General features: G+C 39.7%; 1 protein-coding gene across 2 annotated transcripts in view; it reads right to left on the reverse strand.

The window, feature by feature from the left end:
- Positions 1-26,811, reverse strand: part of ANK2 (ankyrin 2) — a 638,506-nt gene that overhangs the window by 552,513 nt on the left and 59,182 nt on the right. Inside the window, exon 2 of one of the 2 annotated variants that reach the window (XM_075066174.1) lies at positions 8,039-8,099. The exons of the other annotated variant lie outside the window; for it this stretch is intronic. Coding sequence (XP_074922275.1) covers positions 8,039-8,059 — 21 coding nt within the window. The 5' untranslated portion in view covers positions 8,060-8,099. The remainder of the gene's footprint in view (positions 1-8,038; positions 8,100-26,811) is intronic. 2 annotated transcript variants of the gene reach the window in all.

Genomic DNA, 26,811 nt, shown 5'->3' on the forward strand with positions numbered 1-26,811 from the left:
TGCTATTTGCACTCTTCAAGAAGGAGGAAAATCTAATTATAGAATGATAAAGATAAAAAGTGCAGACATGAGATCATTCTGTCAACTCAGGAAGTTTAGTTGCTGATTGTACTAAATCATTTCTAACAGAAACATACAGGCCCTCCACTTATAATCTTTGTCACTAGTGCGAGAGCTAGTTTATCTATTGCAGAACACTACCTACAAAGCAGTGTGATATATTTAAGGCAAACTGTAAAAATATTTTGCATCAGCCTGAATTAGTGTTCAACCCAGACTGTTTGGCAAATAGATTAAGGTTGTTCATGCAGTTGAGAAACCAGCATGCTTTCCGGTTCCTAACCCTAGTCAACCTGCCAGCTTCCTTACTTCACCATTCCCATCAATCTCACCCCTGAAGCTAAGCAGTTGGGTGGGGCGGAGGGAGAGAATGTCCAGAGCTTGTTGGGATAGAGAGAGAAAAGTGTTAAGTACAGCACACTGACAGGTGAGTACATCAAAACCTAGGATAGATACTGGTAGGCACAGTCGTTTGTGGAGGGCTCTTCATGGAGATTATCGTTCATCAAACATGAACTCCAAGTGAGTCTGCAGAGACTGGGTCAGTTCTAAACTCTCTGAATCAAACTGAAGGATTCAGTCTGGTTCTGGGTCTCTGAACTAGATCCTGCAGGGCTCTCTCAGTCCTCATTACCCACACCAGACAATAATCCAGTTGTGGCGGCTAGCTACATGCATTAAGACTCCTTGCTCCCGCCTCTCTTTCTTCAAAAGAAGAAATTGCTTAGGGGATTGACTATGTCTGGAACAGAATGGGAAATGAAGTGATATTTTTCCTCTTGGCTCAAGCTTACTCAAGTGCAACAGGTTCCAGAGCTGTCATCCTCTTGGCATGCAGAGCCACTCTGCTGGCTCCACAGGAGCTGAATCTGTCAGGCCCATTTCCTTTTTGTCTGGCATCACATGGACCAAAGTCCACTATACCAGAGCTTCTTTATTAGAACTGAGTCTTCAGAATCCTTCAAATTGAACAGGAAACAATCACAAGTTGTCTCCACCACACATGACCGTAATGAGTGCTTTATCCTTCTTAAAAATGAAATGTGCATGATTTTGAAACTCCACAGCATGTATGTGTTAGTTGAACATTTCAAAAACCAAAACACAAAACAAAACACAGCTGTAACTTTTAAATGACTTTTAGAAACTAGTATAAGCACTTAGCCTTTTAATCCTATTATCTGGATGCTCTGCTCTAATTTTCCATTACTGCCATCCATTAAAATATATACATACATCAATCCTTCCCAATATCAGATTACCCAGAGAACGTATCTTCTAGGCTATCAATAATCTGTCTTGCCTTTAACACCATTCCTCCCAGTGGAGAAAAGAAATTGTGAGTAGGATCTCCATCTCACACATGTATTATAGTGCACTGACTGAATTAACCGATTGTACAGGAGTTCCATGCTGATGTGTAGTCTATACAACTGGTATACAAAGAAATACCTTTCAGCTTTAGGCAAATGCCAGAAAGACAATCCAAATAAAACATGTCAACATGCATTATACTTGCTTCACCTCAGAGAGCATGTCACTATCTTCATTGCTATGTGTTGTCAGTCTCATTGGTTACGGGCATTAAACGAATGTGGAAGTTTAAATGGAAGGGAGAGAAACGAAGGAAAGGACAGAGATAGTTTTAACTAGACACAATAGCTAGATTTTCCAAAGTTTGCCTTTGAAGCTTCACAGCAGTGAATTTTCATTTGAAACAGTTAACGGAATTATAATGTGTTCTTATACAGTAAATCTCCTGCCTTGTTCTATTGTTACTACTCAGATATGTGATTTTAAGTACACCTGTCAAGTCAGCCAGTTACAGTGCAGTGCTCTTCAGGGATTAGGTCAGTGCCAAAAGGCAAACCACAGAGTTAAACAGAAATGTATATTTTCTTTCTGCACTGTTTCAGAGTTTCTGCCCATTGGCACACCTACTACTTCTTTTACGATGTTAGTCTTAGACATGCAACAGAACAGTCTCTGTCCCTTGAAGAACTCATTCTCTCTGGACTCTTCTCTCTGGACTCTACAAGTACCTCTTTTTGGAATCCTTGGCATCTGGAGAATAAGCCATCGTGCTGGCAGAGAGCGACTAGTCACTCTAGTAAAAGTTACTATCCTTTTAAGTATTTTTAAAATTATATATTTTTTCTTAGAACTATCAGCATTTCCTAATATTTCTATTAAATTACGATGTAACGATAGCAGTTTACCAGTTGGCTACCCATATTATAAACAAGATATAATTCTTCATCTAGACAGCTTTACTATCCATTTAAACTTGTAAAGATGTCACAAAGAATATGCTAAAGATAATTTCTATTAACAGTAAACATTTTAGGTAAATGAAGCAACTGCATCATTGGAGACAACAGTTGCTTTGAGTTGACTGGCTACATTAGAGCCCAATATAACTACTGTATAATGATACCTAAAGTGTAAGGCACAATCAGTGTTCCCCAGTTAAAAGGTTTAGCAATTTTTACTATTCGCACCGACATCAACTGTGATACTTGGGAGTGTTTTTATGTTTACAGCATGGCTAGTCAATAAAACAATTCTGAAAAACTATGAACTTTGCTTTAAGAATTTAGTAGAATCTTTATAAAGATGGATGCTTGGCCTTCAACTGGTCCTTGCTCTAATGGCTATATTCAGAATCCTAATGCACCATCTTGAAATACTGCAGAAGTTAAACATTTTCATACGTGTTTTGGCTGGAGTCCACCAGAGAGGGAAGTCAGGCAGCAAAGCAGCAGATAACACTGAGGAGAAGAGGAGGGGAATCAGGACTGCTTCGCTCCTTGAAACAGTGCAGGGAGAATGCACTATAAAATCCAAATAACTTCCCTTTGAGGGGGAAACTGGAGAGCAAGAGGCAGCTGCGGACAGGTCCCAGCAGCGCAAGGAGTCAACTGAAAATGTTAGCTGGCTGACTGCAACAAAATGCCAAATAATTAAAATGTTCCAGTCTATGACATAATAAAAGCTGCCAGATTCCATGGCTGCAGAATTGCAACCTCTATGGGAGGCTGACTACGATAAATGGGGCAAGATACACCTCTTAGTGTTGTTGTTTTAGGCAGGCATCACAAGATCAGTTTATACTCGGGTCATATTTTTGGGGTTCTCTCTGCAATTATATGAGCTAGAAACACTTTTTTTTTTAATTAAAGTGTAAGAAAGGAAGATAAGAGCATCTCGACTGCCCTGAAACCTGTTCACGACTCCCCAGTGGGTTGTAACCCACAGGTTGAGAACCACTGAGCTACAGGATGTCCTTTGAGGTTTCCCAACCAGAATGTAGTATATATCCTTGGATGTTGTTTAAAATGTAACCTTTATAATCTAGCGTATATGGCTTGAGGGACAGAATTTAGTGTCACAGAACAGCTATGGAAGGAAACAATGCTTTTAATATATCAAGTATTAATATCCCAGGTTGCATGAGACTATGACACAGTCCCCCATTGGAACAACAAGAGATATACTGAGCACTAGTTTTAAAGATAAAATGATAAAATTTTGGCTAGTTGTTTCACAAAAATTAAAAGAATTTTGTTTTCTTCATCACCAGACAGTCTGCATTGGCTTCCAGTAGAATGTACAAAGCTGCAGTGAGGTAGTGATAATGCACTGCAGATCATCATTGTGGAGCACAGAGAGACAGGACAAGATACATTTCCAACAGGAAGCTTGTAGTTAGATTTCAGCGCTCTGATAATGTCAGATGTAATAGATTACATTGTCTGAAACAAATCACTATAATTTCATCTTTTTTATATCATTACGTTTGTTTCCCTGCAGTAGATCCTAATTTAACCCATGAGACACAAACCTTATCCAGGATAAACTTTTATTAATTTTACACTTATCAACTGCAAGGGATATTCAACATGCAAATACTGTACCAGTTGTCCTAATATTTTTCTTCTGTTTATAAAACTAAAGAATAAATAAATAATAACCACTGACATTGCACAGATGTTATAATTCCCAAATACACACTTAAGACAAGCACAGTAATGTGACATTTTATACTGTGGTCCTCCTATAGTCATTTCTTTTGTACTGGGCCACCATGAGTTCTACTGAATTTAGGGTTCAAAGGCAAATCATCATTTTTAGTCTTAAATAGGATTTTATTTCAGTCATTTGAAAAGGTCAACTCACAACAATGTTGCCAGTGTCCCACCCTCCACAGGCAGAGCCCTCCAAGTCTGAGTTCACGCAGAGTGTCTTCCTCCCTGAGTCAGGCAAGGGACAAGATTTCCAAAAGTGGGCAGTGGATTTTGGATGCTCACCTGAGACATCTTAAAGAGGTCTGATTTTCAGAAAGTGCTGACGTAACTCACATACCTAACAGGGAGATCTCTCTTTAAGAGATCTATAGAGAAGGGACAGAGGAGGAATGAGTTGTGTCTGTTGCTCTGTTCCATGCCCAAAAGTTCCTGGAACTGCTTGTGGTAGTTTTTGGCATGCTCAGTAGGCTCCTTATAGACTAACAAGAATTAATTGAGGCAAAGTAGTTAGGGCAGCTGCTTTACAAAGACACACATAACCTGTGTGATGGGTTGGGAGAAGCTCAGCCATAGGAGCAGAAAGAGGCTGTTTTCCTCTAACCCTGAAGCATTTTGCAGCAGGATTATTCATTTATACAGTTAATACCTATAGGTTGGTTATTAAGTTAGCTGACTAGCTAATTACGTGATTCCACACTCCAGCAGAGGAGGGGAAAGTCTGTGTGTGGGTTGCATTTGGATATTTCTGCAAGCAAGAGGAGGGAAGATATCCTTGCAGTGCCCTTTGACTCAGGAGACTGTACAGAGTTGAGAACAGAGACTCTAATGAACTCACCTGAAAGTTAATGGAACCCTTACTTCTCACTGTGTTTCTGTGGAAACTGATCTGTTTAGATTTAATTTGTCTTCTGTTTACATTTACATATCACTTTGAAGACAATGTAAGTGGATTATGAAGTAGCCTAGTTATTTAGTAGAAATTAAGCTATTATTTAGGTTTTTATTATAAAATTTTATAAAGTTGGTACTTAAGTTTATCTCTCTTGTTCTTTTTTGACTTGATTGTGGGGAGGTTGACTCTGTGCAATCATTGCTGAAAATCCTCAATGTCTGAATTCTGGGTCTCCATGTCCCTTTCTATATGAGTTGTGTTGAAGCACTAGGAGCAGTAGTAGTAAAGGAAACACTACCCCATCCAAAGGTTACATTGAGAACCCACCATTTAAAATAAAGGGTGAAATCCTCCTCCATTGAAGTCAATCAAGTTTTGCCATTTACTTCAATGAGGCCAAAATATCATACCAACTCTTCTTAAAGTTTCTCAAACTGAGGATCCCTGAACCACTGGTCCTTCTGAAAATCTTGGCCAAAGAGCTCTTGCATGGCCAAAACCCTTCCTTTTACAGGCCCAGTTGTGAGCTCTTCACCCTCTAGCAATGATATCTTATACCCCGAAGGAAGATACGATACATACTTTCCCTCCCTATCAAGCGAGTTTATTAACTTCTTCCTCTTCTTGCTGGAGGAGGGGTACGCACATTTTGTCAGAACTGTTATATTTCCTTTCTTCTAACATCCTCTGATGCCCACACATACAATCAATGCTCCAGTCAGTACAGTGTTATTTAGGGAGATGCACTTATAAATCATTTAGGCACTTTTGAACATTTTAACCCACATCCTGAATTCCTACTCCATGCGCAAACCAGAAGAAAATTGTGTGTCTGTATATAGCAGAAGGAATTACTTTGTCTGAATACAGGTTTACTTTCATTAAAAGGTCCAGCTGTGTGTGTCATCTCTACTTTCTCCGATTTATTTTCTACCATTACTGAAATATACATTAATCAGAAAATATTACACACTTCAATACAGAGCATAATTAAACAACTGATCTTATCTGCATACTTTGTCATCAATGGGGGGAAACCATGCACCTGTGATTCATGCTCCATTTTCATATGTTAGTATACAACAGTGGAGTGAGCACCAGTACATAGAGAAGGGGAAGCTGAGCATTTGTTCACTGGGAAATAGGTATTGCCACCCTTACCACTTTTGCACATGTACACATTTGTTCTAAAGGTTCTTGGTGTTACTAAGAAAGAGCAAGTCTGGGGGGAACAAATTTGAATAATCCTTTCTCAGCTCATGTTGTAGAAATCTAATTGTATGTCCTAGTTTTCAGAGGTGCTGTGCACCTCTATCATCCACTGGTATCATCAGGAACAGGGATTCTTGAGCACTTTGGAAAATAAAGGCCATTAATTTCCAGCTAAGGAAAATCTGTGGTAAAATGCAAGCTGAACTATTCCTCAAAGCAACTCCAGGTAGCCATGACATCAGTTTCAGAAGAGGCCACACAGGGTCCCACATCTGTATAAGATGACCATCCCAATGAAGGCCCAATAGGGGAAAACAGAAGAAAAATGGGGCTTAATGGAAAAGTGTGGCTAAGTAAAGAGGTTAATTGCAGCCAGCATTTGATGCCTAAAAAGTCTGCCAATTAAACAAACATTAGCATTCTTAAATGATAACAACTTGATTTATTTTGAGTGACAGTTGTTTCCTCGGCATCCAGGCTCTCATTTCTGAAGGATTCCACAGACTGTTGCATAGAATGTTTGTTGTCAAAAGTACGTAGTCAGTTGCTTTGAATTATTTCAGAAATAACCGGCAGGACAAATGCTGCAAACAAACTATAGCAGAATAGGCTCCCAAACCCGTGGAAGGGAGTTATACGAATAAATCTCATCATTTTGTTAACGGCATCTCTCCAGATACCTCCTTCTATCACTTGGTAAGCACTTACACACTTAAATAACCATCTGGTTGGCACAGAACTGTCTAGAGAACAAGGAGCTATTTGGCTTTGTCAAGACTACTCAGTGATGTCATCTCTTAGAGAGTCAGACATGACATATCTATCAATTTTACAATCAGCATCCAAGACAGATTTTCAAATGAGTAACAGCAAAGGAGCAATACAGCATGACCTCATTCCAAATAAAAGAAAATCTTAAAAGACAGAAAAGAAGTCAAACAAAAAACAGTCCACTTTTCACACCACCACTCCCATTTTCCCATTAGCTTTTCAACCTATCACAAATTAACCCATTTCAACATACTGGCTAAAGAGTAAAGAAAAATACTAAAAAAGTGTATTCTCCTCTCCATAGCGTGACAAACAAAAGCAGGACCTCCTGCCTCAATAAAAGTCAGTATGGATCTCAGTTTAGAGTCAGAAAAGGTAAGCACACTGAAGCTTATAGAGGTCCATAAGTAGGGGTGGGGAACTGAGTGCACTTAAAGGGCTTCTCATCCACAACTGATTCTCATTAATGATGCAGTCTACTCTTCCTTAAAACCATCTGACTCCTTCTAGTGATACACCATTGCGTTAATCACACAGCTTTCCACAGTGGGTCAAATTTTACTTGTGCACTGATCTCAGGGTTTACTAATGTACTGAAATCAACAGGTCTGGAAAGAACTAACAAAGGATAAAATTTGGTCTATTAATATGAGTTATATACATGCATTAAGAAGAGATTAGGCTCCCTTAATTATTAAAATTAATTTAAGAATAGCTTTTAAACTAAGAAAACCATAAAATGGCTTTTTGATCTGTGCTAATTCATTTCCTCAAAAGAAATTAGTACACCTCTACCTCGATAGAACGCTGTCCTCGGGAGCCAAAAAAATCTTACCGCGTTATAGATGAAACCGCGTTATATCAAACTTGCTTTGATCCACCGGAGTACACAGCCCCGCTCTCCCCTCTCTCCCCGGGAGTGCTGCTTTACCGCATTATATCCAAATTTGTGTTATACTGGGTCACTTATATTGGGGTAGAGGTGTATTTAAAAAATAAAAATTTTAACCATAATACGCATACAACTGAATTCTTCAGACACTGCCCTTTCAACTAAAGCGAAATACCCAAGTACCTTTTGCAACATGGTGGTCATTTGAAATGTCAATTCTTCATGTCCCTGTTCAGTTACTTACCTAGAAAAGAAAAGGAAAAAAAATCAGAATTTTCCAATATCCTTAAATATGCCTTTCACCATCAATACATTTAACATGAACACAAATCTGGTTTCCCCTTCAATAAGTCTTCTTAATAAAAGGAACACTACAAAACACTATCTCTGTGTCTGTTCAAGTTCTTAATAGATACTTCAGAAAAATCTATTAGAGTCAGTAAGGGCCAGTGGACAGGACACTGAACCAGGGATCAGGAGATTTGAGGTGAAATCCAAGTCCTATAGAAATCCATGGAAGTTTTGTCATTGACTTCAATAGTGCCAGGGCTTCACCCATTGGTTCCGTTCTCTGAACCCAGCCTCCAGTGTGATATTGGTGAAGTCACTTCCTTGCTCTGTTTCATTATCTATAAAACTGGGATAATAATATCTAACTTCCCTGAGGTGGTTGGAGCTCTGTGGATAAAACATGCTAAATGAGAGCTGAGTATTATTATGTAGGCTAGAATTTGTGGCTGAGGAATAGGTTGTTGATGAGAAATTAGGAGGCGAAAACATTTTCTGTTGCTGACCATTTTATTATTTAGGAGGAAACATAGGAAGAGGTGAACTATCTTTTTCTCTCCCCTCTCTGCTATGTTGCTCCTTCTCCTTTATTTCCCAACCCAACAAAAGAGTATCTAAAATAGCTCCTACACTCCTACATCTATGTTAAACTAATTTAGCTTAGTGCTTAAAAGAATGTATTGTTTAATGATGAATTACCTGTACTCAAACTTCAAATTCATTATTGATAATTTTGACAACATTCAGCTATGGCCAAATGTACACAGGGACAAAAACAACTGAGATGTACTTTTCACAAATCATAATTATACAACATTTTTGTTTAGATGATAAAACAAAATAACCTGTTCCTCAACTCCGTTACCATCCCCTATACATGTATGTACACCAACCTCTCATAGATTATCAGGGAAAGATGGATCCAAAAGCACCTCATACACTGTTTTTAGGAATTAAATCAAAACTGAAGTGTAACCACTTTTGTGGTGGAATATTGACACTGTTTAAAATGCTTAGGAACAGTACAAAACCATTCAGATCAAAAAGTGAAGAATACCACAACCTATGCAATGCAACCTATGAAATGATATGTTGGAAGTAATTAATTTCCCAAATTAGAATATTGCAACGACCCCAACCCAAGCACTAAAAAAATCTATAATTCACGCTGCAAAAATCATGAGTTTTTTTAAAAAATAAGCTTTGGATTCTTTGTATTTGCCTTCTGGATTTTGAGCCTTCAAGGTTAACATTTTCAAGTTTTTCTCTGTAACCATAACAGCTAGAAACTTACTTTTCATTTTTAATTGAAACCTGAGAGTCTCACATAACCACATGACTCCAGGAGCTGCAGCTTTCAGAAAGGCTACAAATATCAGAAGAGCCATGATAAAATCATGATAGTCAGCAAGACTGACCTTTTGGTCTCATCTTGAGGATGTGTTTTCAGTAACACAGAGTTTCTAGGCCCGCCAACACTGATAATGGAGAGAAAAGACCACTCAGCCAACAACAGTAACAGGCAACAAGTGCCAGGAGCTGCTTGGTGCATCGCCAACTACTTCTAAGGCATGCAGCCAGACTGCAGGAGCAGCACCATGGGGAACAACTCTATGCCCCAGAACCCTTACTCATGGAAGCCTCTCTAAACCAGCTAGTCAACCAAAAATGCCATGAGGAACAACCAAGGGTGAGTACAAAATCTCTCAACACTTCTCTGACTCCCACATCAGACTCAAGAATAGTGGTGGTAGGGCCCCAGACCCCAATCGCTGGCTATCCATATAGAGCAGGACCCAGACCAGAAGAGTTTATAAGGCAGCCTATAATGGACTTCCAATCAACCAGTACCTGCAGCTTCAGAACCAAGACAATGAACATTTTTGGTCTATACATTTTGGATAAAAGCATCCATTCCAGTTACCACATGACTTCTCTGCTTGCCTTACCTACCTCCATCTTAGCCATGCCCTTCATCCATTACTCCCTCTCCTCTTCTTTCTGCCTCCATTCTCCTCCTCTTCATTTCCTTTTCTTTTCCTCTTATAGACTCACCACTTTCCCCAACATCTCACCTCTCTCACCCTACATGCTCACCACATATAAAAAAGAAACAATAAACCACACAAACAAAAACAATCTTAGACAGCATCATCCCAAACAAAATAACTGAAACAGACAATCATGTTGATATAATCCTGGTCCTCTCATTCACCTGCTCTTTTACGGTCTGTCTGCTATTTCTTGCCTATACTTAGATCATAAACTCATTAGAGTAGGGGATCTATCTTCAATACATTCTATAACATGTCAGCCACTATAGGAACGCACAATAATAGAAGTATTCACGTAGGCACACAGGTTCCAAGAGAAAAATGCTATGTATTGAATTACCAGCACCACTTTCTGCAAAATGCTGGGTATTTCTTAGAGCTCTCCTCATCCACCTGACGTAGGAAGATGGAACATCACAAACTCAGAATGAAAGAAATGCAGGCCAAAACCCCCCTTGCTAAACGGCTTCTTTGTTCAGCACAAAAATGCACTTGAATTTCTTAGAGAAGGGTTGTTTCCAGGACCAATGCCTTGTGTTTTCCAGATTTGCCTTTTTCTAAGATTTCTGCAGAGTTGGAAATGGATTTGAACACAATGTGGTGTAAGAAATACAGAAATCAAATGTTCTTCACTGCACCCTGAGAAGAGTTTAGAAGCTGAATTGTAAAACTGCCTGCATTCATCTGATTTTATGTTAGTCCGGATTTCACATCACTGCCAAAAATCACACCATCTATTGCACAAATTCTGTTGCTTCCATCTCCTGTTGGGCTGCTCTGTTCTGCCTCTGAATAAGCTCAGATCTGCCAGAAGAACTTGTATTAGTCACTTTTGAAAAAGAAAGCTTTAGTCCTTTGGTCCTCATGCACGTTTAGTCTTCTCCAAGAGAACCGCAACTGCCAGCTACAGTTCACAGACCTCTCCAGTGCCTGGATCTGTTTCAAATTTTATAACGCTATTGTATCTTAACTGTGCAATGTACTTAGCTGGATTTAAAGTGTACTTCTTTGTACTCAGTCTTCAGACTGACAATTCAATGTTCTCCTGGCATCTATCTGAGAACAACTATCTGGTGACGAAAGACACCACTTTTTAATTTTCTTCCCCTTCCTCCCTCCTCCCCTGCTTTTCAAGGAGTGTGTGCCTCAAGGTTAGCAGAGAGGCAGCACTAAACTCCTTTCTGTCTACCGCATGAAAATGTATGGCACAGATGCCCTGCAGAGCAAACTCCTTCCACAACTTCTTTCTCTAACCTTAATAAATATCTACTCAGTGCAGAGATGATGAGAACAGCAATGCAATGACCTGCACCTATTTGGTTTTCCCCTCCATTGTTTTCAATACCTTCTGGGAAGCTTGAAATATTAGAGATCACCTCAAACCAAAAAGCACTGGTACAAAGGCCTTCTATTTTCAAGAAAGCATGGCTTCAGAAAATACAATTCAGTTCCTCAAGAATTTTGTCTTTTGCCATTTGGCAAACGGTATGCGGATTCTTCACCCCGAACATCTTCTAATGAAGCTGAAACCAACACAGTTGCCTTTCGTGGTGCACAAACAGAAATCATTGTGTCAGCAGGAATGCATCTCTCTCTCATCCATACCTCATTTTGAGTGATACCACCTACTTTAGTCTCAAGTTAAAATGTTCTATACAAATTTGGTCTGTTTACACATTTTATCACAGACATTTATGTACATGGGAAACAAAGAATCATGAACTTGAGGATGCAGACAAGGTGATTCACACTAATGGAACGAATCCTACAGCATTTCCTATATGTAGAATTTTTGGAGTCCTTCATTTTGGGTGTTTGTCACACAACACTTTCCACATTGGGTCTAGGCAATTTGAGATGTATGGCTTTGCACATGACTCAAACCGGTTAGGGCTGCAAAAGATGTAATCTTCTCCCCGCATCAGGCTGCATTCAGTGAGACAATTTCCTCTGGCCTCTCCCTCTCATACAGCACAAAGCCAAAATCATCCTGAAGCACTGTTTCTAGCAGCACACCTACAGAGAAGGCAGACAGACCCATTTTACATTATTGCTCCTCAGACCCTTATGCATATGTCAGGTATTGTCAGTGACACATCTTCTATTAGCAAGGACAATGACATTGTTTTAAAGGCCTCAGGTTAGGAAAGCATCCTTTTACAGGAAAACATTTAAGCATGTGATTATATAGGACTTAAGCATGTTAAATTCTTCTTTGTTGAGAAAAGCACTGAAGGAAGTGCTTGAATTGGAGGCCAATGCGCAAGTACTGCCATGTAGGAACACAGCCAGCACAGCACTAAGGTCTGGAGTTCCCTGCACACTTCCGAGGAAGTGGATATTAACTCAACTGTACTTGATCACCATATTGCAGGGTAGCTGAAGGAGCCACTATAACATATTTGAGTGTTCTCGCTTATGTTCCATTTCAACTCATATTGAACGGTGGGACAGGCCTATAAAATACTAGCTTTTTTTCCAGCAAAGAATAATAAGTTAAAAGGAAAAGGAAGGGACATCTTTCCAAAAGTTTACAACAATTAAATTGGTCAGTTTGCAGTTTGAACTTGAATTCTCTGTCTGTTTAAAGTATAAGAGAAAAGCAATTTGTTTTAATACAATAATAATGGGCTCATTCAGACCTGGTCTAAGCACACTAAGCCAATTGAGGGTTGTTGGGTTTTTTTGTATTATATGGAGATATATAGAGCTGGAAGGGACCTCAAAAGGTCATCAAGTCCAGCCCCCTGCCTTCACTAGCAGGACCAAATACTGATTTTGCCTCAGATCCCTAAGTGACCCCCTTAAGGATTGAACTCACAACCCTCGGTTTAGCAGGCCAATGCTCAAACCACCAGGAATAAATTTGACTAACTGTTTATAAAGCTCGTATTATCTGAACCAATTTCAGATCACTATGAAGGGGAAAAAGTGAAGGGGAAATGGAACTAAGGCACATCAACACTAACAGCTACATACATTGTGTGATTAACCTGCTAAATTCCAAAGACTTGGATCTACAATAAGAAAAGTCACCCAAAATAAGGGTCTAAAGAAAATTAATTTTATATTACAGCTGCACCAAAAGGCCCTGAATCAGAATAGGGACCCATTGTGTGAGGCTCTGTGCACACATGTACAACACAAAGAATAGATCCTGCCCCCAAATGTTTTGACATAAAACAAGTGACAAAGCACTGGAAAACATGGGATTAATTTCTTTATCATAAACTCTGTCAAATTTTAGATACCACTGTGATATGGTCAGCTTATTTGAACATATTATATAACCTCAGTTTCAAGTATTTGTGTTTCTCATGTGAACTATTTACAACAGCAGCATCAAAAGGATATACTAAATTTGTATGGACCATCAGCAAATTTGAGTCCGAAATTCTGTTTTTCACTAAACCAACATGCCAACTGTTTTAGAAAAGGTCACAGAAAAGTTAAAAGGCATTTTTTCCCATTTCAGCATTCCAAAAGAAACAGCCACTGACACAGATTGCCAGTTCTGAATTCCAAGCTTTTGGGATAAAGTGAGATTTCAAGCCCTGACCATCCACAAGGGAATGGACTGGCAAAGATAGTAGTGCAGATGGCTAAGATAATTCTACAACAAAAAGACCCAACTATCATCTCTGCTGTACTACAGTGCAACCCAAAAGTAAACCTGCAAGCTATAAGGCAAGTTACCTCAGTAAGTCCAGCTCAGCTTCTTATAAATCAACAAATCAGAATGCTACCAATTTTACAGGTAGAATAAAATCTTGGTGCTAAATGGCCCTGCTTAAGGTTGGGAAGCTGAGAGCAGGTAGGACCTGTTCTATAGGCCAGTGGGAGATTGAGTGGTTGTGGGTTTGGTAGCAGGGGAAGGTTGTCTCAGCAGCTGTGAGAAGGAAGAAGGGATGTGGTACCAAAAATGTTTTCTGGCTAAATGGCTAGGGCCGCTCCTAGCTGAGAGATGCCATATCTAAGATGTCTTAGGTATCGTTCATTCATGGTCAGAATGCAACCTCAAGCTTAACCAAATTTAAATCAGGAGACTCAGTCCCAGTAAAATTGGATGAGGGGAAATATTGGAAACACCAGCAATTGTCTACATCCTGAGATCCTATATGATTGAGATGGATCGAGGTTTTCAGTACAGGTATAGGTGACATCTTCAGCTACTTCCAAACCTGGCTGAATTGCTATGTGACCATGTCTCATGTGACTATGTGACTCATACCAGAGACTCAGTGAAGGAAGACACCCCACTGAAAAGAGTCCTAAACCTATAGAGCAGGGGGGTATCCCTCTAAGATTTGATAATCAAAGTGAATCATTTGGAAGAGTATCTCTTGGATGCCCAGATCCGGATAAGCGACAAAGCCAGTGACTTGTCCGGATCTGTACTTTGTTGCTTAACATTGTTGACAAGTATTCTTATACAGAAGCAAAATTATTAAAAATAAAATAAATAAATAAATAAATATCAAAACAGAATTCTGCCACTCCTACTTATATGCCTCCCTCTGGGGGTAAATGGAAGCACACAACTTCTTTATCTCTACTGATCTTGGGTATATCCCTGTAGTGGGCATAGGAGTAGTGGGGCTTGCTCAGACAGGTTTCTTTAAAACCTGAAAGGTTCTTCCTCTGAACTCCAAAAGGTTGGTACATTTGTAGCAAGGTCGGTGGCTAAAACAAGAAAGCTAGGTCAGTAGCCACCAACATGGATGATAACCCTCTAAGAAGAAACACACTCCTCTGGTTACATGTAGGATTTTGGGATTGGTTGGATGACTCCTGGAGAGACTCGAGTTTGGGCCTGTGCTGAAACAAGTATTTCCCATATTTATATATGAGACACAGGGTAGATTGGGCATCAAAACATTTTGCTTTGACTTCACAACATTTTTTTTTAAAGACAAGTGAGATTCTATCTATCATAGTTTTGCTCACCTCTCTCCACAAGCCCACTGCACTCAGCATTCTCACCTGCTGCCCACTTCAAATATATGGAATAAAATATTGATTCAGCACTAACCCCACATGGAGCAACAACCACGGAATACAAATCACAGATTGTAGCTGTAACACAATAATTCAGTACCCAACTGAAGTATTTAAGGAATTAGGATCCTAAATTAAAGGGAGAGCCTTTATATACCTATTTCTTTGCTTAAAGTCTTGCAGGCCATCTGGCACTGGATATTCCCCTTCAAACTATTCTAAAGCTAGCTCCTTTTTTCTGTCACATTTATTCAGTTCCAGGCCAGTATGCTGAAACTGAATCAGCAAGGGTCACAAAGAAGGAGAACAAATGCTGCCTTTGTACAGGTTTTTTGGAACACAGTGAGAGTTTGACTCATAAGTCTAATACAATTAGAGACAGTGTACATTACACAATATGTCCGATATTAAAGCACTGACAGCATGAACTCTTTCACTTTGACACATGTTCTTGGAGTCAAAAAGTCTTCTGAAAGGCTTTCATTACAGAAGTACAACACAAAAAAATCACTCTTGATCTGCTATTTAGTAGGACCGTAATAAATGCTTAAACTAACATCTCATAGGGCCTGATCCTGTAAAGCCTTTGAAATCGTTGGCACTCATCGTGTAAGGATTTGCAGGATTGGGCTCAGGGTCTCTTCTCTCTTCCTCTCACCCTCATCACCAAAAAAGATATGCAAAATATCTTCCTAAGGGGTCAATTCTGCAATGTGTTAAGGGTGCATAGTACCATGCAGGATCAGACTCTAAATTTGTTAATAGTGAATAAGAAATCCTGATTTTTCTGAGTTTTAAATCAGAATTTCCAAGTGGCAAGCTGATGCAGCCTTGTACAACCTGATTGTTTATAAGTTATAATGCAATATTTTCATTTGCTGTGATTACATCAATGTTCTCAAAAGCACTGAAGTGCCAAAGTCTATAATATCTGTCTCCAAGGCGCCTGTAAAAGTAAATCCAAGCATTAATGGTGCAGTAATCTATTTAATTCCCTGCAGAAATAGAATATTTCTGCTTCTCTGATAAAAAGAGAAACTTACATCCTTCTTTACAAAGCAGCTCTCTGTGAAGTTACCAGTCAAGGTAGTCATAATTTTTACTGAATATATGACAAATCCAGGTGAGAGTTCTTTCTGCCTCTGCTTAGAATCATTATTTTAACTAAATGTAAGTTTGTTCAATGATAACCACAGACTAGGTGGAAATAACCTTATGGCAAATGATATCAAGGTTTCTCTAAGTACTGTATTGATGTCATCCACTGACTGTGGCCTTATGAGAATATGCCTTTTCAACGCTGTTTGTGTTTTGACACAAATACCATGTGATAGCAGTTATGCATACTCATCTCAGTACAAGCTTCCATTATGAAAGGGGTGTTGATGTTTGAGCTAGCACAGTTACGTTTTTGCTTTTAGCACACTAGCTTGACCAGAATCGCACTCCCAACTCAAAGTGTAGACATGCCCTTACACTCAGCACGCAACACATCCCATTGTTCTCAGTGGGAGCTGTTGAATAGTTTTGAAAATCTGACCATTTCATTCAGAAAGCTAAACTGGAGGTGAGCATATTTCAACACTGTGGATGCTGAGCACTTTGGAAAATCTGGCTCAACAGTTTCTGCTTGGCCTCCTTCCAACAAGTTTTGCTACCTATTTATGAGACCATTTTCCTCCTCCTCCTCTCACAAATTTTTAATTTTTGATCCAATTAAAAACAAAGAAAAAGAAAAAAAGAATCCAAATATGAATACAGTCTGGAAAATACGGCCCCCCTGCAGAACCCTGCCAGCAAATATTTTGAGATAGTCTTCCAAAATATTGGCTGTGCAGAGAAGGGGGGAAATTATGTCAATTATACAATTCCCAAAAGCTTTGTAGCTGCAGCAGTTCCCTGACAGCTGAGATGCAGAATGGAAAGTCACACAGCCATTTCTAGCTTAGGAAAGGACATTCGTAATTAAAGCATGCAGTGATTGTGGTGTTCTATGCTAAGGATCATTTCAGTGCTCTCCTGTCTGAGGCGCATTAAATTTCTCATCCATTCACTGACCAGCAGAGTAGAACCCGACAGCTGTTAACACATTATAAAATTAAAATCACAAAGGCAGTTCTAGAAAATGCAATTTGAGGGCTCAAGCCACCTGTGACCTTTCTTCTGCACATTTACTTGTTCAATATGATATGCTTAAAGAAGCTTTTATTTGTCAGGGGAGGTTTCTTATGAGGCAGAGAAATCCAGCTGTCTATAGCCATTACTGCCCTTTTAAAGCATTACCTCATTTGTTTGGCATCCAACATTTTATTTTCACTGTTTTTGTTATATCTGAAAAGAGAAAGAACACACATACCTGGCACACATCTCCTCGAAAGGACACAAGTAACTCCTACTGACTTCAGTGGGAGTTACTTGTATACTGTGGTGCACAGAACCAGACCCACAAAATATACAGATTTTCTGTCCCCTCCTCTGTGTCCTTTGTGAGGCTCCTGTACCACAACGAGGATGAAACCTGTTTCGAACTCCTCTGCTGGGGATTTCACTGGCATGGAGGAGTTCCCAGTAGGCAAGAACCAATGTAGCCAGCTTCATGCTACTCTCCCTGTATCCTCAGTATAGGGGCCATGCCATCGGTTCTAGAGCTAGTCAGAATATTGTTTAGTGGAGACTGTTTCAATAAAGTTTTCATCAGGAAAATTTGAGAGACCGTGCACTAGCTTTCTCTCACTTTACAGCCTAGTGGTTAGGGCACTCATCATTTAGTTCCAGAAGACAGAGGAAATGTGCACCCGTGTCCATGCCCATTTGGTCAGGGCATAAACCTGGAATGTGGGAGACCCAGGCTCAAATCCCTCATCTGCCTAGACCAGAATGATTTGGGATGAAAAATTCTGTTCTGTATCAGGCAGAGCAGCGACTAGAGCCTGGGTCTCTCACATCCCAGACTAGTGCCCTAGTCGAATGGACATGGACAGAGGTACACATCTCCTCTTCCCTCCAGAATTAAAAAGTTGAGGTTTAGATCTGCAAATACATATTTTGACATAATCCTGTTTTTACAAAAATGTTCAAAAAAGAGTTTGTTTTATTAGAGTGCATAATTAAAACAATTTTGAAACCTACGAAGTTGACACAAAATGAAATTGTCATCCTTCAGTCAGCTCTGCAGATTCATAGGGTGAATTCCTGGCCCTGCTGAAGTCAATGTCAAAATTCCCATTAACTGCAAAAGGGCCAGGATTTCACCCCCAGACTTTAAGGCCAGCACAGACCATTATGATCATCCAGTTTGACTCTGTGCACAAGGCAGGCCATAGAATTTCACCCAGTGATTCCGGGGTCAAGCCCAACAATTTGTGATTCAACTAGACCATCTGTTTTACAAAGACACATCAGGGGAGGGGCAGAAGCTGCACTCTTGCTATGCTCGGCAGTTGGTTGGTCTCTTGGGGGCCACTGCTGGCTTCTCAGCTGTTCTACCTTGCACCAAGGCCAGCTATAACCAGCTCCCTAATCACCACCTCTCTGTGTTGAGCATAAGCTTGGCACAGTACTGAATCTGGCCCACAATATTCTACTTTTTCAAAAAGATAGAAAAAAAAGCACTAGTCAAGTATAAGGACAAAATCACCTGTCATTTTTTTTAACCTAAGGAAAAAACAACTAAAATTTGCTTCTTGTTCTCTTTTCCCGATCAGCTTTTAATAAAAAACACAGCTGACTGAGAATCTGCAGAAAAGATTAAGGCCTAAACAATAAAAACTTTGACACCCAATACGGGGTTGGGAATCCAACTCTAAAACAAACCTACTCCAATTCCTCTCCTTTCTCTCTTCTCTCAGGGGAAGCGCAGCATAAAAGATTCTGCCTTCTTCCAGATTCTGGCCCAAGTTTTTAGAATAACCAAAGAAGAATTTGCTTCTAAAGATGCTGAATTTAACAGTGATCCCAGTGCATGCTGGGACAGGATTTTAGAAATTTGAGTTAGTACTGTATGAGGTGCTGGCCTCAGTGAGAGCTGAGTGTGCTTAGCACATTGCAAGAAGACACACATATTGCATGACTGGACCCTATGTATTGCCAGGTGAGATGCACATGCTCAGTTAAAGCACATGATCTTAAAGTAAATGAGTGCATTGAAAACACCCCCAGTAAACTGAAATGCTATGACTCCCAAAGATCCTGTTTCACCCCCCACTCTCATCGAAGCCACCCCCTTTCTTGCTGAGAGGAACAGAGGGAGTCTTTCCTCAAAGCTCATCAATTCAGCCACTTCACCAATTCTCAAGAAATTTAAGTATCCTTCCTGTTAAGTAGAAGTCACACCTGTGTTTAATCAAAGGCACTAAAACTTAGATCTGGTTGCAAATCTTACACCACCATAAAATCATACATCTTCAGAGTAATTTTGCAGTTTACAGGCTTCTCCATAGACCAAGAGATCATATTCTCCGTTATGAATAGATGACAGATTCTCTCCCTTATGTTGGCCACTGTTTGTTTAACAAGTCATCATAAAAATGCACTCATCTTAATGGATCTGGATGTACCTAAAGTTAGCTCGCTGTTTTATATGCTATACGCCTCATGGCCTTCTTTGTCTGATTGTCCTGACATGATACCTGTTTGGTGCCACAACAAAGATAGCTGACAACTGATTTTCCTGTTTGCCAAAGCTTCACCATTTAACCTGACTCAAAAAGCATTTGTTATGGTGCATGGCATTGGATTAGGCTTAATCCGACTGGGCCACTGGTGTTGTCAGTGCCAAACTGAAAGAATCTGGTAGCACAAAGCTGGGAGCTTGGCAGGAGTAGAGACAGTATATCTCTGGGAGCACTCAAGAGAAGGAATCAGGAGAGGGGAGGGACGGGGAAGTATTTAGATGCTAGGTGGGTTAACTGCACTTTTCTTAAGTTAGAAAAATACTGGGTGCTAGTGATTGGCGTGGCAATGCTTCAGCGGAGAATGCAAGTGTCTGAATTTTGAAAACATGAAGTGCTGAAGTAATAGCAAACCATAATTTTCTTAACAAATTTTTACTAAAATTCCTGGGAGGAAATATTCCCCTTGTTCCATGATCCACATAGAATGGGTCCTCTCTGCATAATAATCTTCCACCTCCTGCTCAGGATGGGAAGATCAGGTACCTCTGTTGCACTCTCTCCCATCCCATCCCATGATTTGCAGATGTTGCCCCAGCATCAGCAAAGTAGAGGTGTAAACCATTCTAAGTAGTGGTAAGATGAGCAATTGAGAATGTTAAATTAAAACTGTTACCTAATTCATTGATTCCAAGGCCAGAAGGGACCATTGTGATCATCTACTCTGACTTCCTGTATAACACAGGCCATAGAACTTCCTCATAATAACTCCTTGAGCATATCTTTTAGAGAAACACCTAATCTTGATTTAAAAATGGTCAGTGATGGAAAATCCACCATGACCCTTGATAAATTGTTCCAATGGTTAATTACTCTCACCATTAACAATTTATGCTTTATTTCCAGTCTGAATGTGTCTAGCTTCAACTTCCATCCATTAGAATCATACCTTTATAAGTCCATTATACCTTTCTCTGCTAGACTAAAGAGACAATTAAATATTTGTTCCCCATGTACATACTTACAGATGGTAATTAACCTTCTCTTTTGTTAAACTAAATAGATTGAGCTCTTTGAGTCTAATTAAACTTCTAGAATAATCATCTTCTAATGCATGATCATGTGCAGCAATAAAGCTGCAGCAGAACACTGGTCTCCATAGACAAGAGACCTCAAACTATGGGATATGTTTTATGGCTCCAAATTCTTTGGAAATCCAGCAGTGCTGGCTGAGTTCTTCAGTGATATTTTTTCACCGAACAGCTATCAAGGGCTAGTGAGGAGAAGTGCCAAGAGAAGTATAACATGTCAAAGAGTTTAAACAAAGACTGAAAAACAAGATGCTTTCACCCCTTTACCTGGACCAGTAATTGAAAATGTGGGGCCTTTCATTCTCCCATGCCTTCCTTTCCTCCTTCTGGATTCTGTCAGTTCAGAGGGAAAGTTCTTTAGGACATATTTAATTTCAGTGAAAGAAAATGAGTTCACCTGTGCAAACGGAATTAGTAATTCAGACTTCGTATACAGACCAAAGGGCATATCATCCCCTGGGGAAAATCAGCACAGATCCATTGAAGTCACACTGATTTACATCAGCTGAAGATTTGGCTGAATATTCATATTTAAGACTACGCATTAGTCACAGGTGTTTTTAGTAAAAGTCAAGGACAGTAAACAAAAAAATTCACAGCCCCTGACCTGTCCATGACTTTACTAAAAATACTTGTGACTAAAACTTGTCAGGGGGTGGGAGAGGGATTCCCAGGACCCCACAGGTGCTGGGAGGGCACGGGCAACAGCATGGGGCCCAGGACCCCTGCTGGTGTGAGGGGAGGTTGGCGGGACCAGCAGGCTCCGTATCTGACCAATGAGAGCTGCAGAGGCGGTGGCCTCGACAGAGGCAGCACACAGAGCTGCCTGGCCACATCTCCGCCTAGCAGCTGAGTGAGGTGGATGTCGCTGCTTCCAGGGAGCCCCCCAGGTAAGCGCCACCCAGAGCCTGCCTCACCCTTCCCATGCCCCAATCCACTGCCCCCTCCTACACCCAAATTCTGCTGCTGCTTGGGGGTGGGGAGGGGAAACAGTGGCCCGAGACTGCCCCAGCAGCAGCCAGTGTGCCTGGCGCAGGGGCTGCCTGAGCTGTCTCTGAGCCAGGTCACCAGCTGCTGCAGAAGTCACAGAAAGTCATGGAATCCATGACAAATTCGCAGCCTTAGTCATATTGCATTAAAAAATGCAAAAGTCAGAAAAACAGGGACCAGAGTAAACCAGTCTCTATGAATCTTTAAAGTCAACAATGTACAGTTACTATAAAAAATTACTTCATGAAAATAGTAAGTAGAAGTTAGGTACTGGAGCAACTGAGGATAGTTTATAAAGACAAACAAAAACCTGTGGGTCTAACCAGGTATATGCCAGTCATTGCCCGGTTTTCCCTTTCCCCAGCCCTTGGTCAGTTTTTTGTCTTTTTAGATTGAAAGCAATTCAGGGCAGTGACTCTGTCTTCCAATGTGTTTCCACAGACCTAGTACATTTTGGGTGCTACTGTAATGTTAATAATTACATTTGTATCTAAAGTTAGACTAATTTGGAATAGAAATAAAGTTTCAAATTTTAATAGAGGGCAATAAACCATGGGAACAACTTCTCTAGGGATGTGGCTGATGCTCATTTTTAATCAATGAGCTGGAAGAAAACATAGCATCATCACTGTTAAAGTATTCAGATTATACAATAATTGGGGGATTGGTAAATAATGGAGAGGACAGATCACTGACAGAGTAATCTGGATCACTTGGTAAACTGGGCACAAGCAAACAATATGCATCTTAATATGGCTAAATGTAAATGTATACATCTAGGAACAAAAGAATGAAGGTCATATTTACAGGGTGGGAGACACTATCTTGGGAAGCAATGACTCTGAAAAAGACTTGGGATTAGTAGTCAGCTGAACATGTGCTCCCAGTGTGATCCTGTGGCCAAAAGGGCTATTTCGATTCTGGGATGCATAAACAGAGGACTCTTGAGTAGTGGTAGAGACGCTATTTTATCGCTTTATTTGGTACTGGTGCCACTGCTGCTGGAATCCTGCATCAAGTTCAGGTGTTCACAATTCAAGAAAGATGTTAATAAATTGGACAGTGTTCAGAGAAGAGCCATGAGAATGATTAAGGATTAGAAAACATGCCAGTGATCAACTAAACAGATTGAGCTCCTTGAGTATAACAAAAAGACAAGATGGGGTGACTTGATTACAGTGTATAAGTACCTATGTGAGGAACAAATATTTGACAATAGTTTCTTTATCAGAGAAAGGTATAACACAAAGCGGATACTAGATAAATTCAGGCTGGAGATAAGGCATCCATTTTTAACAGTGAAGGTAATTAACCATTGGAGTAATTCACCAAGAGTTGTGGTAGATTCTCCATCACTTGATTTTTAAATCAGGACCGGATATTCTTCCTAAAGACATGCTCTGGGACTTATTTTGGAGAAGCTGTATGGCTTATTACAACCGGAGGTCATACCAATGATCACTATGGTCCCTTCTGTCGCTGGAATAATGAATCATCACTTGAAGACTATAAATCAAAGTTGCAGGTCTTTCTAAAATATACGTTTTGGATCAAATATGTGATGGACTCTATGAAGAGTTTACTGAGTAAGGTTTATTAACTGACAAGCTATCACGTTAGACCATCATTATGATCCATTTTTGGCCTTAAAACCTGAATCTCAATGACTTCTACAGCAAATGTGTTCTCATTCTACACACATAAAAAGATGCCTTTAAGAAATGCCAGCCTTATGACCTTGCTCTGCATTTGAAAATAAGCTGGATTTTATTTTGCTCTATTGTTTGCTCTTGCATCTGCATCAGAGTCTGTAGCCAGTTTTTCCTTAGTTTCACGTTGCACCATTGTCTTAAAATTTTACCTTCTGTTATATCTTGGCAATCTCATTTTCTTCACAGTTTGGTTCTGCAGCAGCTTGAAATTGTTTAACCATTCAGTTGAGAATGGAAGAGCTAGAATAGAATCCAACTCTCTCCCCCCAAGCTGCATGGTCTCCTGCTGGGCTAATAGCATCAAAAGTATTACAGTATTATTTATTATTTGTATATCATAGCGTCAAACAGTACCTCATTGTTCTATGCATGGTACAATCATGGGGGGAAAAGACAGTGCCTGTACCAAAGAGCTTACTAAGTAATACAGTAACATTTACCTGAAATACAGACTGGGAGAAGATCTGTTGAGTTAGACAGTGCCATTTTTCAACAGTCACTTTAGTCAAAGGAAATACAACTATAGAGCAACCCCATAAACATTCTGATAAGCAAATACAGTCTTGAATTTACCGTGGTGAGCTTATATTAACTTTGGTAAAGTTGCACTCAGGGCCATAATGATTCTCCCTCATATACTAGGAAACTTCCTAACAAGTAATAAGGTGAGCATAAAAGCCTGAGACAATCCCACTGAAATTACAGGTAAGACTTAGTCTCATTGAAAGGTTTTCCTAAAATTTAGTGCCAAAAACTGGCTGAGTTAAGTAAAACCAACATTTAGTAATGTAATGGAAAGAACCTTGAATTTGCCAATACAGCATATGAAACATTTCAGAGTTCTGATTCATTCCTTGCATACAACTCCAATGGCCTAAACCAGGGGTGGGCAACCTACAGCGTGCATGCCAAAGGTTGCACACAAGCTGATTTTCAGTGGCACTCACACTGTCTGGGTCCTGCCCACCAGTCCAGGGAGCTCTGCATTTTAATTTAATTTTAAATGAAGCTTCTTAAATATTTTATTTACTTTACATACAACAATAGTTCAGTAATATATAATAGACCTATAGAAAGGGACCTTCTAAAAACATTAATATGTATTACTGGCGTGCAAAACCTTAAATTAGAGTGAATAAATGAACACTCGCCACACCACTTCTGAAAGGTTGCTGAGCCTAAATTTTCAAAAGGGTCCAACAATTTGGGGTATCCTGTTAGACATAAAGAGACTAATTTTCAGAGGTGCTGAGTACTGAGACCCCTAGTGAAGTCAATTGGAGCTCTGAGTACCCAGTACCTCTGAAAATTAAGTCCTAGAGACAGGAGACTCAGAAATCAAGGCACCCAAAATTTGCAGACATTTGTGAAAATGGAGGCAAATAAGAGTTTAATACACAAAATCAAAGGGAGACTAGAAACCTAAATGTCTTTAGTAAGTCATAGAGTGACCACTGTGGCAGTGCTGTATTAGTGACATTCAAATTCATCACTCTGATGTTTCAATATATATAAGGTCTGATTCGTTAATTATTTATTAATGGCCAAATGGGAGGGGCCTAGATTGTGTAACACAGAGAATGTGCCTGAATAGCAGGTTATTTAGCACACGTAATAGCCAATTTCTAGCATTGCTGTATGAAGGGCTGCCTGCAGTGCACTAATGAATGAGAGTTCAGCACTGTGTGAGATGTTTCAACATTCTTTCCAACTTTGCTCAAGGAATTTCTGATTTGTTTATTTCTGCCAGTTATGGGCCTGATCTCACAAAAAGCAGCCTCTAGAAATGTGCTGAGTGCCCTCAGCTCCTACTGAAGTCAGTGAGCATTGAGGGCTGTTTAGAACCCCTCAGTTGGCACTCAGCATCTCTCAGGATTGGACTGTACATACATTAAAACTTCAATAAAGTTATATAAAAATGGCCAACATTTTCCAACTTGAGTGCCCAAGTTAAACACCTACATCCAGGCTAGAGTTAGAGGAGCTGGTGTGTGTTCCGTACATCTGAAAGTTAGACTGCTTATTTAGATACCTAAACATGGGCTTAAGTCCTTAACATACGCAAGCAGATTTGAAAAAATTGGCATACATTTTACACACAAGGAAATCCAATTTAAGTGTACTCAGTCAGTACAGAACACAGTTAAATAACTGAGATTTTTAAAACAATAGCTCTTTGAAGGAGAGTTGTACAATTCAGTCTCTGAACCACAAACACCAATTTTTAGGGTTCAGCCTCAGGTCCCCTGAAGCTTTGCCTGGCACACACCCATAATTCTGGGGCCAATTGGGGTCTATTTTGGCACCAGACATAACTTAGAGCAGGCTCAGGGATGTCACTGGAGTTACTCCTGATTTACATCTGTGTCAATGAAGGGAGAATAAGGCCCTAGGAGAAATGGCAAAACTGCTTCCTAAATGCTGAAAGACCCATTTATCCAAAAATATATCTGGCCTGAACATCCAGGAAGCCACCTAAAAATTAACTTTTACAACTGACTTGCACAATGTGGAAACCAGATGTATTTCTTCCTTCATTAGATCTTAACTGCCTAAAGCCAAATGTTTTATATACATCCAGGACCCATACATGTGCTGTGCTTCTGAATGTACAATACCAGGTGGTTCTTTGATCTGAGTCGCATGATGACAGCATAATAGATAACCCCGAAGGATCAGCAGTATAGGACTGAGAACTTGAGCTAATCACCACTTAAATTAACAGAGCTCTTTCCATTGACTGTTGGGATCTGGAATAACTCTTTATCTTTTACCGTCATTTAGTAAACTTACTGCTCTCTATAAATATACAAAATTCCTAGTAGATTTCATGGTCATATTGTTTTATTTAAGAATTGCCTAGTTATAAGTATCAAAGTGCTCTACACAGTGTTTTTACATCATTCACTAGGTTATGTTAATCAAGCTATTTAGATGCCTCTAAAGTAATATCCCAGCCCCATTTCTTATTTAAATAAGCTAATAGATCACATCACTAAAACAGTAGCAATTTTATGCCCAAAAGTTACAATTCTATGTTGATATTTGAAAGGGAACTTTAAAAAATGTAGTGTAGAGGGTTTTGCATGTTCTATAGATAACGCAGAAGCATCATTTTAATATAAAAGTGCAGAAAATTAGAAGAGTTAGCAAGTACAGTGTGAAATGGTCCTTAGAATGAGCATAACTAGTATATAGAAGTAAATTATGCAA

Source organism: Chelonoidis abingdonii, chromosome 5 (genome assembly GCF_003597395.2).
Source record: "Chelonoidis abingdonii isolate Lonesome George chromosome 5, CheloAbing_2.0, whole genome shotgun sequence".
In the NCBI taxonomy this organism is placed as follows: domain Eukaryota; kingdom Metazoa; phylum Chordata; order Testudines; family Testudinidae; genus Chelonoidis; species Chelonoidis abingdonii.